This window comes from Babylonia areolata, chromosome 19, assembly GCF_041734735.1.
Source record: "Babylonia areolata isolate BAREFJ2019XMU chromosome 19, ASM4173473v1, whole genome shotgun sequence".
Classification (NCBI taxonomy): domain Eukaryota; kingdom Metazoa; phylum Mollusca; class Gastropoda; order Neogastropoda; family Buccinidae; genus Babylonia; species Babylonia areolata.
This window is the reverse complement of record NC_134894.1, coordinates 27345127-27363888: the sequence shown is the minus strand read 5'-3', so window position 1 is coordinate 27363888 and position 18762 is coordinate 27345127. Positions and strand designations below refer to the sequence as shown.

Genomic DNA, 18762 nt, shown 5'->3' with positions numbered 1-18762 from the left:
TCATGCTCATGAACACAACAACAATTTTCTTGAAAATAAAGTATGAATTGATTTACACTTCTGGGAAACCACCTAACTTCTGCTGAAACCAATAGTGTTGTAAAAATACACATTCAGTTCTCAAAAAGAAAAATCTTAGGTGACCACCTCTCTCCCTCTCTTTGTATCCCTTAGTAAAGCTGCTTTTCTCTGCTGCAGTTATGCAATATACCTGAAAGAGTTCTGAACAAAATATTCAAACAACCCTAACTTGCAGAACCAAACAAATTATAAATACTAGTTTACTTCACTTCAGCATGCTTAGCCGGAAAATTCACAATGTTTTCTGGCTACCCTGACAGAAATAAATAATGTGAAGTTACTAGCCACAATTTACAACAGCAACAACAAAACTTAAAAGAATAAAAATTGTCAACGTTAACACCATCATCTTGACCAAACTATTACTAGACTATCATTCATTCTTACAACCAAACTCTTAAGTACAAATAGTTCAAAACATGTTGGAAATGCCTATTAAAGATGCTCATCTATACAATTACACAGTTACACAACCACTTTCAAAGACAGAGAGAGAGAGAGCGGAGAGAGAGAGATTATGACACAACACAGTTTAACACTCACAATCCACTTGTAAATGTAATATTTATCATCTTTATTCCACCCACCACTTTCACTTCCTCATTCTGATCATGCACTCTATAAATCCAATAAACCAGACAACCCTTAAGATATGGCATATGTGAATAACTTTAGTCACTGGACTCCCATGCAAAAAAGAAAAAAAGCAGAACATACATCAGTAAAATGAAACTTATAATGAAAGTAATAGGTAAAAGACTAAAACAGTGGGAGGGGGCGGGGGGTAGGGGGGGGGGAGTCTGTTATCCAACACTGTCATAACTGATGGTGATCTCGCATAAGATTTCTATCACCTGTCACAGAGAAAACTGTAAACTGTCTTCCTGTTTTTATTCATTCCAAAGTGATTTAGTTATTAACTCCAAGGTATTTGAAAACAAAAAATTATGAATACTGTTTGAAGATTAAACTAGTTTAACAATAATAATAACAACCTTATCTGACAGAAGCTTCTTCCATTAAGACAGAGCTGTTAATGTTTGTTTGTTTTTAAGTTAAAAAAAAAGAAAAAAAAGTGCTGAAGCAAGACTGAGAATGACATCTATCATGATTGTTTTTATGATCATATCTTTCACGATGAAGGTTTTCCTGAAACTGAATGATTTCATCTGAACACATATGATATGAACTCACAAAAGACAGATCAACTAGTACATCATTCAGAGAAAAATCTGGAAATGCACATCAAAACAACTGTAGACCTTTTTACCAGGACTCAACACAAGAATAAAAGAAATTTCAAGAATCCTGTACATGAATATCTGGAAATCAATCCACAACAGACAACTGACACGGAGATATGTTCCATCTAATTTTTCAGATACCAGATTTACCAATAACTTACCTAATTTGCGTTTTGTATCTGATTTTGCAGCCGTTAACATTTCCCCAAGTTCTGACCAAGCAATAAAGCATTTCTTTTCAGCTTGAACACATAAATCCTAATCATTCAACTATTTACACAATCACTGATAAACAAGGTTGCACACAACCACTCACCAAACTGTGTACAAGTGTTTGTGTGAGTGCATGTAAAGGGGAGCTCATTAATACTTTAAATAAAAATATTTTTTTGTTTGGGGTTCATGTTTTTGTTTGTTTTCACACCATCATTTAAAACTCAGGTGTGTGTGTGTGTTGGGTGGGCGGGTGTGGGTGGGAGGGTCACTTTTCAAATCAAAACACAACACACAAAAAAGGTAATTTCAACATTTTGACAACTATTCAAGTATCAGTAAGCATGATGAAATTTTTACTGAACTTGATGCAAGATCCTGACTGGTGAAAAGAAATACAGCTTAAGCCAAGTTAAGGAAAATATTCTTAACCTGCACTGCTCTGTGCCAATGTAAAGCCAAAACATCCATTATTTTGTGTCTTCTGGGACATTCCACCTTCAACTGGAACTAGAATGCATTATCTTTAATGTAGCAAAATCCCCCACTCAGTCACTGCAAATACATGTATGTTCATACCCTTCTGATTTTTGTTGTTTTGTTTGCTGTTGTTTTTTTGTCTGTTTTTTTGTTGTTGTTGTTTTTTTTTCCAGACTGTATGTTCACTCTTTTCAAACTTTTCTTGTATGTGATTTCCCTTGTATGTTACTTCCACCTTTCTCTTGTAGGTGATTTCCATTTTCAGTGCATGATTTCCCCCCATGTGATGTATAATCTTGACATATTATATATTTACATGTTTTTGAAGAAACCACAAACATCACCCACACTCCATTCATGTACAATCCTGATTTCTGTTTCGAACACATTATGGTCATGCCCATTCATACTTTTTGACTTCCCATTGTACCAAAACTGTCCTTTTGTGAATGATTTATCTATAAATCTATAACTAGGAACTATTCCTTGGCGATTTCCACCCTCCCTCTCTCTCTCTCTCTTACACACCTAGACCCCTGTTGTTATGCTGTTCAAACTGAAGTCTACAAAGATGGGGAAAGGACCAGCAATTGGACTGCCTAATTTTCAGCACCATTAAATTTTAAACACACTAAAATTAATTTTCTTGCATTAACAACATGCCACCTGACTGGCCACTTTCTTATTTTTGCTTTGGTTTACTTCTTCAAATTTTATGTACATTTTGTCCAGTTTCTTGATAAACTCTAATTTTCAATTAGTGAATTACATTATCATTTGCTTTCAGCTCACCACCTGAGCCTGAAGGTTTAGTTTTGATTATGTGGAAAATCATAAACCCTTTCAACACAGCTTGAAAATCTGAATAGTAATAATAGATGTACAAGCAATCAGTAACCCCTAGAGTAACTCCTAGAGTTGAGAACTGATGAAATGGTCAGTCAGTCACAGTTGCAGTCTCATTTATAATTTTACGGAAATTTCAAATTCAGCTATTTTTCTAAGTTCATATAAATTCATCATGTTCAACAGATAAAGGCATACACACACCCATCTTTAGGTCTGGATGTGGAAGAGACTCTACAGAAGTATCTCTGTCAATATTACAAACATGCATTTTATCTCAATTTTGAAAGGCACAAGACACTGTCCAAACAAAAAGAATGTGAATACGTGAAACTCAAAACAACACATTCCAACAGTTTTCCAAGCCAGTGACAAACCATGATGTGCATGTAGATTTTTCAAGGGAAAATGTTTCATAGTCATTCAAGTACAAAAGCCTCAAGGTTGCACTAAAACAAATAAGCCCAAGAATGAGCAACATAGTTTTTGTTCTACTAACGTAAGATTCATCAATTTACTAAAAACTATTAGTCTCAATTGGACTTTTGTATCATAATACAACATATATTACTGTTTATTTTGTTCCAAAGGAAAAAAACAACATGTCAATGAAAGAAATCAATCACTTATCATTGGGCAATGATTAACTTTTATGGATTTTGAAGTACAACCTGCACTATTACTGAGTCATTCAGATGGTACCTAGTGGTGTCTATTGTAATTCAACAACATGAAAGACAGCACCCACTATGCCTACTGCCTATTACCGACAGTAACTGCTTGGCCTGCACAGCCAGATTCAATTATAAATGTATGCTTTTCTTTGGAGGATCACAACTATGTATATGTGAGCTTGCTGCATGGATGGAAAAAGAAATTAAAGCTTCAATCATCATGAGAACAGTGCATAAAGAAGCATTTCTTCAAGATGACTGATAAATTTAACAATGAAGATATTGTGACATTATGTTAGTTTAAGGTTATAAGACAAGGCTATACACTGTATAAATTATGAAATAGCCCAATCATGCACCTAAGAGATACAGACACCTGCAATGCTCACCAGGAAATTTGAGTAACATCTCAAAAACACCTGAGAAATGGACTACATTTTTGAAACTCTGTGGGACAAAAACGTCCCGCAATGATACAGTATGACACAGTTTCACTCATCTCATCCGAACTGTCAGTGACACCAACTACTGTGCTACAGCACTTTGTTCCTACATGTCCTGTACCATGGTTAAAAAAATAAATAAATAAATAAATAAAGCAATCAAATCAGAGTATGTCTCAATGACTCTACAGCTGGCTGTTCTGACAGATCAGTGACAGAAAATCTTATCCCTACTGTCATAAAAATCACTACTGAATATAAACATAAAGGACACAATCTTTTTTATTTTCAGTGAGACCAATGTCTCAAAGCAGTGGAAACCTCATGAGTGGAAACAATTTCAGAACTTACCTTTCAAATAGGATAGATGAACTTGGCTTGTCTGGCAGCAATGAACTTTCTTTTTATCAGCTCTCATCTTTAACTGGTTATTGTATCGCACTTTTCATGAACATGAACAGGACGGAGGAATGACATGTAGATAATATTAAATCTTTCAGTCTTTTGTGTTTTAATGGCCCAATACAGACTTCAACTTAGTTCAAGGTCTCACTTCTGGCAATTCGACCAGTTGTAATTTCTGTGATTGGGCTGACTGACATCGAAGCCCAGAAATATGATATGAATTTATGTATGTTAATCTGATTTGTAAATTATGACTTTCTTTATGGTCAACAAAAGCATTATTACAACTTTTCTTTTCACTACCTTCCAAAATCCTATTTCACCACTTTCCACCTAATTTCCATCAGGACTTGACTCTTATTTCTTCCTATCCTCCTCCCTCAACAGTGCTCCTTCCTGATCCCATCAATACATCTTTTTCACCTATTTTCTCTACCCCACTTAAAATACATGGACACCACAAGCTCTTCTGAATCTACCTGTCTCTTTGAAGAATCACTGAAGGATGCATTTCCATCATTATACCTCATCTGCAATCTGTGACTGAACATTAAATTGAAACTAAAGGCTGCCAGCATTTCCACTGACACATTCTTCATTTGCAGTCTATACATAGTCATGTTCTTCCAACTCATTGAAAATATTAAAAAGAACACTATTTTTGTCACACAAGGTTCCAGCAGCATATGTAAAAACTTTATTTTCAAAGTTTGAATCCAACAAATAAGATAAAGTTTCAAATAAAAATTTGAGACTTATATTGAAATCAGACCACCTTATCCTTTAACTGAGCTATGATCAGTTTCTTTGGCATACTTTGACAATGCAGCAACAAATCCAAGTTGTGGCTGACGTATTTTCCACACAACAGGCAGCTGTTCCTGGTCTTTCCATGACGACCCTGCTGATGGATAAAAATGTTTCCACTCCTCACATAGTCTCATGAGTCAAAGGCTGAGCATGAGGGGTGTCACTAACAAACTGCAAACCATCTGAATAAAATTTGTATGGAAGGAAAAAAAGTCAACTAAAGATAAAAAAAAAAAAGAAAAAAGAAAAAAAGTCAACTAAAGTTTTTAAAAATACACCGTCAAATGCTCTTCAGAATGTTTCAATGAAACATTAAACGCCTACAATGTGCAATTGCATCACACTGCCATTCTGTGGAGGTGGAAACTGACTTTTTTTTTTTTTATTGCACAAAAATTATCTTCACCTTAAATGCCTGAACATTTATCTATAATCAAACTAATGGAGATGGGGGAGGGGGGGGGAAACAACAGATTCAGAATCTACATTTATTTTCTTTCACAATTACTGAATTAGACATTTACTTTCTTTCTGTATCTCCCCTAGTTTTTGTACCAGAATTTTTTTCATTACTATTATTAATACCAAATCCTAAAAATTCCCTGGCAAGGGGACAGCACTTTTCTTTACACATTTCTCTGGCACTAATAGAAGTTGTATTAACGCATACATCTCTAAAATGCGATGAAATTATTCTTTCTAATGAGACATCATTCTTAATATGCAAGCGAAAATAATTTTCTTAAAACTGATCTTGCTACAAAACATTACATTTCAAAATATGAGTTTGGGTAAAGAAAGGCTTTTGACTTCTGCGCAGTTTATAAGGCCTTAAACTATCTACATTCTTGTTTTTAAAGTCTCACACTATCTACATTCTCCAAAATAGTATCTTTTGGATATTTTGAGATTGAACACAATTTTATGAATATTCATTAGCTGCCACTTGTGACTGTTCGTGATAACATATTGTTGAAAGCGAGCGAAGTTGTCTGCTAAATTTCATTGAGAAGGATTTGTGCACAGTCTGCAATACAGTTATAAACTTACTGAATGACTGACGATAAAGATCAGCAGGTTCTTTCATTTTGTAGAGAAGGTTGCATTCAAAGCAGTTACATTTTGCTTGAACTGCGCATGCTCATTAGAATTTTTTTTTTTTTTTCAAAGACTTCTTCGAGTTGATGCAAAAATACCATGATCACTTAAGATCAGGGTAGCACAGCTATGACTTCAATCATTCTGGTGCTACGGAAGGTCACGAAAAACTTCAAATAATAAGTCTTATCTGCTTTCCCTCTGCACACTTTGCTCAGCCTTTTTGTCATGAAACCAAAGCAGGTTTCCAATGCTAGACACCCCCTGAGGCTTTGTAACTTGACACAAAAACACATGAACCAGATAAAAAGAACAGACACCAACCTGATGGATCAAGGCCACTCAAATCTTGTGATGTTCCAGGCATGGGGAAAGGGTTGCCAGCAGACTGGTTGCCAGAGCCACCGGGACCAGAAAAACCAGGTATTGATGAACTTGGAAAGGCAGCAGGATTTTGATGGAGCATAACAGGATATAGGTTTGAACCTGAATTACTATTGGAGTCATCTCTTTCTTGTGACCAACCTGAAACATATCAAGTGCTTCAGTTTGAACTCCTGTACCTGTAGATTCAAATAAAAACCAAAACAAAGAAATTCTGAAAAAAAAACGCACAACAAACGATGGTTTACCTTTGTAACAATCAACATTTTACAGTTCGTTAGAAAAACATGAACTGGCAAAGGGATTTTTCTGTTTGGGGTATAAATTTCAAGGTTGTTTTTTTTTTTTAACATTTGAGAAGACTGCCTTCGTGGTCAAGTGCTTAGATACATGTGTTTATATGGCTTTCCTTGCCATTTCACACGCTGGTCACTGGTTTCATCTCAATTCAAGATTAGGTTATTATATTGTGGACAAATGAGTTCATGGAGAAGGTAGGCCCATGAGTTCTTAAAAATAAACACTCATTCCACCTAACAGTCTGCCATCCAACCCCTTATCTCTCTTCCACACAGATTTACACAAACACATAATATACAAAAATGCACATGTTTACTCATTCACATGTTAAACATGCAAAACAGATCAAGGCACCTGTCAGAAACATGCAGTACAGAGACAGCCAATGGGTGATGAACTCCCAAGTCTTAGCAGAGGTATTTATTCACAGTGTAATAAATACTCATCATCTACTGATCTAGATTTTTCCTCAAGCACTATATTTAAAATTTACTAATTTTACGCTAACCACCTGAGTGTGTGTGTGTGTGTGTGTGTGTGTGTGTGTGTGAGTTTGACTTTGAGAATTATAATGACTGGTATGTGTTTATAAAAAAAAAAATTGAACTCAAAAGATTATACGTTTACCTGAATCATTGCCACCACCACCATCATCTGTAACCTCTTGTTTCACCCACAATGCAGCATCTCCTCTACCGCTGCCTGATGCCATTCCTGAGTGCTGAGGTTGGGAGTGGGAGCGAGAACCTGATGAAGAACTATGAGGTGGACCTGCTGTTCCTTCACCTACTTGAGATGCAAGTGTCAACAGTTCATCCCTGCTAATCTGCTCCAACTTCACTTCACTGATGTTGAGGTTTTCACTCTGTGAAGCACCCTGACTGGTTACTGTTGCTGAGGGTCTTCCTGAATGCTGCCTGTTTATTGAGGTAAATGAATGGCCACTGGCGTTTTGATTTTGAGTTGATGACGACCCTGCTGAAGTGCGTGCTCGCTGACCATGTCTGTGGTCTGAGCCTGGTGAAGCCATACGTTTCATACCTCTCGGTAAAACAGACCCAGAATTTGTACTACCAATGACCCCTTGTGAATGATCCACAATCATGATATCATCATCGTCATCATCATCATGCAACCTTTCATTCGACCCTTTAGCATCAGACTTAGAGGGCGTCTCTTTTGTCTTGTCTTTGTTTTGTGGCTGAGCATGAAAACTATTGCTGACAAAAGTGACAGAGTTCTCATCATTCTTGTTCACTTTTTCATGCAGAATGTAGTCCACTTTTTCCCCTGTGTCAATACTGAGGTAGATGTGTCCCACAAGCTCCACTCCTTTCTGGAACTCCACATAGCCATTGCACAGAGACTGCAGGAACTTGGTCAGCGACCCAATGAATTTTGTTGATGAATCCTCATCCATGTTCACTTCTCAGACTGCAAATAAACAGCATATATTATTAACATTATACTTTGCTTTTCTCCAATTTATCACACAATTCAATTAAATGTACTGAACTCTTCAAGCATCCTTTTTATACAAATTTCAATCCACGTACAAACATATGTTTATCAAATTCACCTATAGGCTATACACATACTGTCACAGCTTAAGCTGAAACTAAAGCCTGAATGCAAAAAATTTTCAGAAAAGGCCAATTCTTGGCAACAAACCTTCTTCAACTTTGTCACAAGTGGTATTTTTACTTTCTTTTTAACAATCTTCTTTTATCACACAACATTTATACCACAATTCTGATACATTGAATCTTTTATTTCCAGTCTCTTGAAACTGCTTGCCTACCTAAAGACTGGAATATGGCTGAGGTAACAACTATATATAAACAAGAGAGCCAAGGCCTTCAAGACTCACTTGTGATACATTTTTGTATAAAAAATCCAAGCTTTTTATGTACTGAGTATAATTTCAAAATGTAATGTTTAAGATGAGAAAGAGCAGTTTAAAGCAAATTAAGTGCCTAGCATAAATTACAGAGTAATTTCCCTGTTTTACTACCTGCACCAAAACGTTTGCAAATAAATAAAATTTCCATGCTTAGCAAAAGAAGTTCCTGATTGAACAAAAAATGATAATAGTGACTGCTCTTGTTGTTGGGTCAGAATATCAGATCAAAGTGCCAAGTTTAGAGAATACAAAAAATATAAATAACAGTAAATGCAGTTTGCATATAATTTGGCTTCATTTTTTATTTTTTTTGTGCCCATCCCAGAGGTGCAATATTGTTTTAAACAAGACAACTGGAAAGAACTGAATTTTTCCTATTTTTATGCCTAATTTGGTGTCAACTGACAATGTAGTTGCTGAGAAAATGTCAATGTTAAAGTTTACCACACACACACACACACACACACACAGACAACCGAACACCGGGTTAAAACATAGACTCACTTTGTTTACACAAGTGAGTCAAAAAGGGTCAAAACATGAACCAGGAAACTATCGACCAATAAGCTGGACTTATATTGTAAGTAAAATCTTGGAATCTTTTAATCAGGATGCTGTAGTATCACATGTGACAATAATCTGTATGCAGACTGTCAACATGGTTTTAGACAGAGAAGATTGTGTACAACACAGCTCCTAGAAGTAAATGAAGACCTTACAAAAATGATAGATATGGGTAAACCTATAGACATAATTTATTAAGACTTTAGAAAAGCATTTGACTCTGTACCACATCAAAGAATTTTTATCAAAAATTAGCTTCATATGGCATCACTGGAAGCATACTGAACTGGACAAAAACTTCTAGTCAGAAAGTACACAGGTAGCTAAAATTTTAGAGAAATGAAGTCAACTAATGAAAATGTTGTTAGAGGTATATCACAAGGTAGTATACCTGGCCCTGTGCTTTTTACAATATAGACCTCCCTGAAAGTATAGAAAGCACATGCAAAATATTTGCTGATGATATTAAACTTTACCGTTATGCACAAAATAATGACACTACAAAAGGACTTATATGAGTTACAGGACTGGTCTGATAGATGGAATCTATATTATAACATATCAAAGTGTAAAGTAATGTACATGGGGGAAAAATCCAGAAAACAAATACTATATAACAGAAGACACCACACAGGACATTGAGAAATGTCAAAGTGAGAAAGACTTTGGCAAAACCTTCAATAATAAATTATCATTTGACATACATATATAGAATTTTATAAAGCAAGCCAACCAGATGATATGAGTAATTAAGAGAACATTTACCTATTTAGATAAAGATATGTTTCTGAAAACTGTAGTGTATAAAGCACTGGTTAAACCACAAGCAGAATATGGTAATATTGTGTGGCACCCATAACTCAAGAGACAATCTATATTCTATAGCTATAGAAAGGGTACAAAGAAGAGCAACTAAGTTATTAAAAGAATGCAAATCTATGAGCTGTCAACAGACATATCTTAAAGGAGATTTAATAGGAACTTACAAAATGTTACATTACTATAATGAAGACAATCACTCAATGTGAATAATAATTTTAGAATGTCAGATTATGAGAGTACAGGAAATTCAATGATGAAAATTTGTAAAGAGCACAGTAACACTAAGGAAAAATTCATTAACTATTAGAATTGCACAAATAGGGAATGCATTACCTATTGAAACTAAACTTGCTCAAAATACTAATGTGTTAAAAAAATCTCCTTGACATTAACATTAATTCAAAAGAAAAATTTAATGATTTTGACAAATGAATTACAGTAAAAGAAAACATGTATCCCACAGATAAAAGGAGACAGATATTGAAGGGTACATAAACAAGGCCATGAGGCCTTGGCAGTCCAATGCCAGTCCCTACACTACTACTACTACTACAAATTTGCTTCACTTTCTAGATTTTACTCCCATAGGCAAAATTCATTATTACTGGGAATAAAAATTATCACATCTTGATAATTACAGTTATCACCAAAGTTCTACTCTATTGTGAGTCTATATTTTAAGAAATTGTTCACATATCATTATATGTTTAACAATGTCCAAGGCAACAGGTGTAGTTCATGGCTGAAAACTAAGAAAGACATTTTCAATCATCAAATGTAAATTTATATTTAATTCTAATTCTTCACATGATGACTTAAGTTGCTTACAGCAAAATAAAGCTGATCTATATCATGCTGCAGATAACTTAACTTACTACCTGATATTTTGTATTCAGTATTTGTTTGAAAGATAATAAATTGCATGTGATGCCATACTGTATACAAAAGCAACAGCAACTGAATACATGTAGTTTCTAAGTCTTAAGTCAAGTTGAGACATGTTAATCTTTCTGCTGATTTTAAAATATTGAATCAAAATGTATCAACTATTTGGAGTGTTTAAGCTTTATCTGATCATTATGTCATAGTTCGCATATCTTATATTTTATTATTTAATATCAATAAATGGTTGAAAAGATTATAATTCATAATTGGAAAGATTATAATTCATAATTGTACCAAATTTGGCTCTTTTAGGCAAAAAGACAGCCTGGCAGACACACTGAACCAAATCTTAATTTTCAGTTCACATGCACGCAACAAAGCAACACTGCACACATCGACTTTGTTCAACCCAGGCACAGGAGTCGTCAGATACGGGATACTTTTTATGTATCTTATAGTCATTACTCATTTCTATGCAGTTTCTGCTATTTCCTCGTTATTTTCTTAATAATATTGACTACAGTGTCACTTATCAAAAATACATACAAGAGACTTGGATTTTGTTTTTAATTATGCACCCTTTTCCTGCACGCATGCAGCCACCACAAAATTTGTGCATCAGACCGCCATTTTGATCCTGCCCGATATCAGTCCCACGAACACACTATCTTGAGTCTTAAATCTTGTGCACATCACATTTCCAGGTTGAAAACATACTTCTGTCTACACAAACTACATACATAATGAAACCCCTCACCAAAAAATCAAATTTTCTTGTAAATTATGAAATAAACGGAGCACGCAGCCTGTCTAAAGGTGCTGCACATTAACGGGACGCCATCTGTGTCTAAAAAGCGCAAACCGAGCAAACAAGATAATTATTTTCATGTGGGTCCAGACCACTGATCAAAAAAAGTATTTGATCAGTGGTCCAGGCTCAAGGGCCTTCTCCACCCTTTCCCCATCTATTAACATGCCCACCTTCTCTTCGCGAGTGTGATGCTGTAAAAATCAGATTATTTGCAATTTAAAAGCCGCACGTGGATTACGAGCACTGCGGATAACTTGAACTGATGCTAATCAGTCATTCAGTAGAAGGAAGGGGCACGTTCTAGCGGAAAAGTACTAGTACGGCAACATGCACAATACCGAATTATTATAGTGTCATTGTTCCATGATGTACACATATGTGTTGATAAGTGGGAACCGAACAATCGAGTTAAGAAAGAAAAGCAACACCTTCAAAACCTGACCTCAGCTGTGCACATCACCAACCTGAGCTTGATGAAGCAAGTCGCTATAACGTGACATTAATTTGATTCGATTTGATATGGATACTTATATAGCGCCCATCTGCAGTCCGTTGTAGACCAAGCATTAAGCGCTTTACAAACTCAGGGTCACTTAGCACTGTGACAACTTGTCACTGACAGGCTGCCGCGAACCTGGGTAGAGCCGCCGACTGACGGCTACCATTGGGCGCTCATAATTCGTTTCCTGTGTCATTAAATCAGATTTGTCCGAACGCAGTGACGCCTCCTTGAGCTACTGAAACTGAAACTGAAACTGAATCAGATTTCAGGCACACACACACACACACATGGCACACACACTGACACACACTATACACGCTCAGCCAGAAATGTAACCGGCATTTAACGTGCATGACCGTTTTGTTTATTTATTCAAGCCATGTACGGTCTAGACAGCGATACTCCGTCTTCGCCGGAGCCGGCCGTGTGCATGGATTACACTGAGGATCTTAAATGTGCGAATAGAACGCTGGAGAGTTCCGTCCTAACATGACTTTTGAGGCGCGTCACATGATCTGTGCTCTCGAAGTTGGTTGGCTCTCGGAAATTTCGAGCAACAAGGCGATCGAGAGAGGAAGAACGTGCGAAACAGAAGGCATATCAGTTTTCGACTTTTTGCTTCATATTTCGTTCTTTTTCTATCGTGCATATATTGTACATAGTTTGATTGTAGCAGTGGAGGCTACTAACTGAAGAAATGGGGGACAGCGCATGTTTGCTGCTTTTGTCTATGTCGATCGCCTTTGACACTGCTTGCGATTTAAAGTAAAAAGTTAGATGCGCATGCGCAAGAGCAAAGATGGCCGAGGAATTCTCCAGCGCGGGGATGTGCGCGCGTATTCACACGAAGGGGGTTCAGGCACTAGCAGGTCTGCGAGAGAGACCGATGCAATTGTGTATTTCATCATCGCACTTTTGTGTTGTTGTTGTCTTCAGTTTAACGTCTTTCCACTTGAAGTGATATTAGACGTGTGTGTGTGTGTGTGTGTGTGTGTGTGTGTGTGTGTGTTGCTATACTGATACTTATATATAATGATATAATTATGTGTGTGTGTTGTGGTTGTTGCTGTTGATTCTGGTTTTCATCTGTTTAATTCTTTTCTTTCTGTCTTTTACCGCTTTTGTTGAAGCTGTGACACATGCCCTCCAGTGGCTATCGTCCATCCATACGTCTGGAAACGGCCAACATGCCATGATTCTAACCGACTCAATGAACCTCATACAGAAAATTGAAAACGGAATGGGAAGCCCAGAATGGCATAAGGCAATGCGCAACTTTCAGATTAAAAAACTCACATGGTCGTACTGCCCGGGACATGCAGGTGTTAAGGGAAATGAGCGAGCTGACAGACTTGCTGGTAACGCAACACCAACGAGCGGCCTACATCTAGGAAAATCGGAAATCCTCAGAAAAGTCAAAGAATATCAAAACTTGAGAACAGGTACAAGGCCATCACACCATCGATTGCCTCAGTCAAAGAAATAAAAGCAGAGAGAGGGAGCGGCCGTAAGACTAACATGAAAGGTAGAGCACAATGCTTTGCAAATCAAACAAATATCGGCATCATTTCCAAACCAACTTCATTGCGCAAATTTCTTCGAAACGGAACAGAGTCTCTGTGGGCTTTTCCAAATACAATAGACTGAGTAACACACTAGACGCCATGTTCTTGGCATCAGAGATCTTTTCGCATCCCTCTTGCGGTCAATCAGTGGCAGCCTCTGTGCGTGTGTGTATGTGTGTGTTTGTGTGCATGTGTGGGTCTGTGTTTTTGAGTGCGTTTGTGCATGCGCGAGAGTGTAAGTGTACACAAGTGTCAGGAGAGTTCTGTGCACGTGCGTGTGTGTGTGTGAGGGGGAGGTGGGGGTGCGGAGGGGAGGTGGGGTAGAGGATGAGGTATGTGAATGTATGCATGCCTACACTGTGGGAGCAACAGGATATTGGAACGTATATATATATATATATCTTTGTATATATGTGTGTGGGGTTGGGGGTGGGAGATATGGGCGTATGTGTGTGTGCTTGTACAAGTAAGTGTTCATCTGTGTGTGTGTGTGTGTGTCAGTGTGTGTGTGCCGTGGAACTTGAAGCTGCGATACGTAGACTAGAAATGAGTGTGTGGAGGAGGGGGGTAGAGGAGGTGCAGGGTAATGTGTGTGGTGTGTGTGTGTTGGAGCTCATGTACGTTTATATGTATTTGACTGTGCTTTCATATCTGTGAAACTGCATATTTGGTGCATATCTGTTATGCATGTGGGGGTGTATGTGTGAATGTGTGTCTTCATGTTTTACATTTATTTGCTTATTTATCATCATTGTTGTCTTATTTAATTTTATTTTTTAATTATTATTTTTATTTTATTATCATTATTATTACTACTACCTTTTTATATTATAATTATTATTTATTTATTTATTTATCTATTTATTTATTTATGTAAACTTATCTATTATTCATTCACCTTTTTTTTTTCTCAAGGCCTGACTAAACGCGTTGGGTTACGCTGCTGGTCAGGCATCTGCTTGGCAGATGTGGTGTAGCGTATATGGATTTGTCCGAACGCAGTGACGCTTCCTTGAGCTACTGAAACTGAAACTCTTTCTTTCCTTTCTTTTTTTTCTGGCACTTCATTGATGGCTTGACGAAACAAAACGGCAATTGTATGTTGCTTATTTACCGGAGGGGAAGAAATGTGGATATTGCCTAAGTTTATTTTCTAGATGAGGATAATGATGGTAACTAGTAACCGTGGCGCAGTGTGTGATAAAGAAAACAGACACGATTTTCAAACTACTTACATAAACTGCAGGTCAAGCAAGCTTGAGCTGACTCGATCTACTGATCTGTGTGGGAGTAAATACAAGATTCAAAGATTCTCAGTTCTTACTTGCGCTGTAAAGCCGGAAAATGTCGTCAGACAACAAGCCACCACCAGCACCAACAACATGTGGAGAGGAAGCAACCCGTGGAAACAGTGAAAATGTCGGACATTCTCATCTGTCGCAGGATCTCCAAGATGCTGATGGTGTGTGTGGACATTGTCTGATGGAATTTGTTTGGATTTGTCGACTGCTTTTCCCCCAGGTGGCGCTACAAGACTTCTTGGAGAGGGTATGGTTTCAGTTTCAGTTTCTCAAGGCGGCGTCACTGCGTTCAGACAAATCCACATATATGCTACACCACACTGTCTGCATTGAGTGCTAGGCAGATGCCGAGTGCCTGACCAGCAGCATATCACATATCCCAACACGCTTCGGCTTAGTGTTGCCGTGAGTGCATGCATATTGTATATTTGTGTACCAATAAGACTGGATATTTCAGTTGTGTTGCTATGGGGTTTTTGTTGTTGTTTACAGCATACCAAGTGTGCCACAGGACCTTGGTTTATTGTCTTATCTAAATGCCTATGTCTTATCTAAATATCTTATGTGGAGTGATGGCCTAGAGGTAACGCGTCCGCCTAGGAAGCGAGAGAATCTGAGCACGCTGGTTTGAATCACGGCTCAGCCGCCGATATTTTTTCACCCTCCACTAGACCTTCGGATGAGACAATAAACCGAGATCCCGTGTCAGCAGCATGCACTTCAGTAGCGCACGTGAAAGAACCCACGGCAACAAAAGGGTTGTTCCTGGCAAAATTCTGTAGAAAAATCTACTTCAATAGGAAAAGCAAATAAAACTGCACGCAGGAGAAAAAAAAAAAAAAAAGGGGGGGGGGGGGGGCTGTCATGTAGTATAGCGACGCGCTCTCCCTGGGCAGATCAGCCCGAATTTCACACAGAGAAATCTGTTGTGATAAAAAGAAACTGATACAAAGTACAAAGTAAATGACTATAGACGCTCAGTTTGATTTTTTCCAAACTTGAGAGAAAGGGCGAGACCGTGGATTTGAACCCAGACCTTCACTAGTGGATTCAGTATTGGCAGATGAGCATCTTAACCATTCTGCTAACTTTTCCATTGGTGAAAGTATAGGAATGGGTTGAGAGACTGTGCAATAGAAATAAAGATCAAGGGAGACAGGCCAGGAAATTTAGACTGAATAAAATTTGCGTTAGGTCAAAATGTGTGCAACAAAACCGTTCTTTTTACGATAAAACAGAATAAATCATACTATAGGGGGGGCGGGAACATAAGTAGATTTTGATTTTTAATGTCCAAAATCGAATATTTTTATTACTTCTGCCTATGTGAGAGCGCCTTACAAAGAGTCGCAAGGCAAGAGCATGCGAAGGTTACGCAAGCGCGGTATAAGGGGTCGCCAGAAGAAAGCGTTCAGCGCGGTACAGTACATGTGACTGACTGCTGCCGCGCTAATGCTGATCTGTAAGCAGGTCACTGCGGCAGACAACTGATTCTGAACAGTTACCTAAACTAGCTTTCCCGACACAGATGTTTGAATCACTGGATTTATAATAATGATAGTAATGAATCTAGCATGCGATCCTTAGCCAGTTAAATGCATTCAAACAAAGCCTGTGCCAAATTATGTATTTTATTAATGATTACCTAAAACCTTATGACATATGTAACATGGAACTATTGAATGGATCTGTTGATGGTTGGTATTTGTGTGTTTGACAGTGGGTATGTCTTTGAGTCGCAAGGTGAGTATGTGTGCATTGTAGGGTGTGTATGTGTGTGTTAGAGGGTTGATATTTGTGTATGTTGGATAGTGGGTATGTGAGTTGGTAGGTGAGTATGAATAAGTGTTGGATGGTGGGTATGCATGTGTTGGATGTTTGGTATGTGTGTGTTAATGGTTGGTATGTGTGTATTCCTATTCCTCCATCTGCAACATTATGTATCAAGTATTTTCTTTTAATCTTATCTGGTTTCCTATCCCATACGAATTCATTGCATAGTTTCTGTTATTCTTCTACTTCTTTGTCTGGAGGGTTTGGAAGAAGAATCTATTAGTATATAAGCTTTGAAAGTAGGACTGGAGAGACTTGAGAATTGCAATTCTACCGAGGCGTGTGCATATACGCTTTGACCAAATCTTGAATAAGTTTTTTTGCTTCTGTTAATTTGTTCCTTGTATTCACTTCAGTTATTATTGATAGATTGTCTAAAAACCATATACCTAAAATCTTGAATTGGGGAGGGGGGGGGGGTTGAGGTCATGGTCAACGCTAGTCCAGCTGGTGCCATCCCGACTCAGAAAAGAAAGATAGTCTGTAAGGCGGCACTCACTCCAAGAGAGCAGAGATATTCAGACAGACAACATGAATCTCCATGGTTCTCCATTCACTATCATTCCCACCTGCCGTCTCCAGCGGAGAAGATGAAGATGATGACGTTCCCAACCAGTGTGATTTCACTCCCCACTTGCACAAACATCGCCAATGACAGTACCTGCCCAGACTCCCCCAACACCGTCAACCAGACAGCCAGCCCTGCTTTCAGCTATATCCGAGGTCCACATTCTCCAGTACGTCAACTCCCCGGACTATAGACTCCCCATTTCCAAGCTCCAATTAACACGCCCCAGCGTGCTGATCCTGTATTCACTGCATCAAATAGTCCCACAACGTCGTGTTCCAGCATGCCTCAATAACTTGACACAATTGACATCTGGTGTTTATACTATAATTTGCTTGCTATCACAAATTGCAAGACAGTAACAGTCATTAACACATTTGTGAACTGTACATAATGTAATCACAACATGAACACATTTGTGAACTGTGCATAATGTGATTACTTGGCCTACATTTACGGGAGGAGCAGAATAATGTTAGTACAAGTTTATTCATACAAGTTCATTCACTCGTGTAATTTCATACACAACATGCACAGTTCAGTCATAAACATTGGCTTGTTGACAGTTTATTTGTATTATGTGCATTTTACACGTATCAGTCTATATTCTATGTGTTTGAAAGTAACAACACTTCGTTGGAATAATGTGTAAATCATCACTGCAAACATATGGGTGAACAACTAACCAACCATGAACCAAACTATCGTAAATAATCATATAACACCATGAATGTATATATATATATATATCAATAAGTAAATAACATTATTTTGGATTCATTCACAAAGCAGCAAATTCTATCTGCAAAACATAACCAACACTAGGCAAGCAATAAGATATTACACAGAATCGGCTGCGTGTACTTGCAGAAATAACATCACATAAACAACGAGCTCCATGCATGTTCACCATCACCGTACGTCGTGGGTTTAGCACCAAAAAAAATTAAAGAAAAGAAAAGAAAATACACTAAATTTCAAGCATGCCTCGATCATATTCTACACATGAATCAGGTTTACTTTTGTTTTT

General features: G+C 37.6%; 1 protein-coding gene across 3 annotated transcripts in view; it reads right to left on the bottom strand.

Annotated features, from left to right (window-relative positions):
- The window catches only part of LOC143293570 (uncharacterized), a 50097-nt gene extending 34605 nt beyond the window's left edge, over positions 1-15492 (bottom strand). Inside the window, exons 1-3 of one of the 3 annotated variants that reach the window (XM_076604552.1) lie at positions 15355-15492; positions 7606-8412; positions 6619-6819 (exon numbers count right to left, since the gene is read on the bottom strand). In XM_076604552.1, coding sequence (XP_076460667.1) covers positions 6619-6819; positions 7606-8398 — 994 coding nt within the window. In that variant the 5' untranslated portion in view covers positions 8399-8412; positions 15355-15492. Of the gene's footprint in view, positions 1-6618; positions 6820-7605; positions 8413-11909; positions 12001-12427; positions 12513-15354 lie in introns of those variants that run through there. The other 2 variants (XM_076604553.1, XM_076604551.1) reach the window with 2 other exon arrangements.
- Between the last annotated feature and the right edge of the window lie 3270 nt (positions 15493-18762).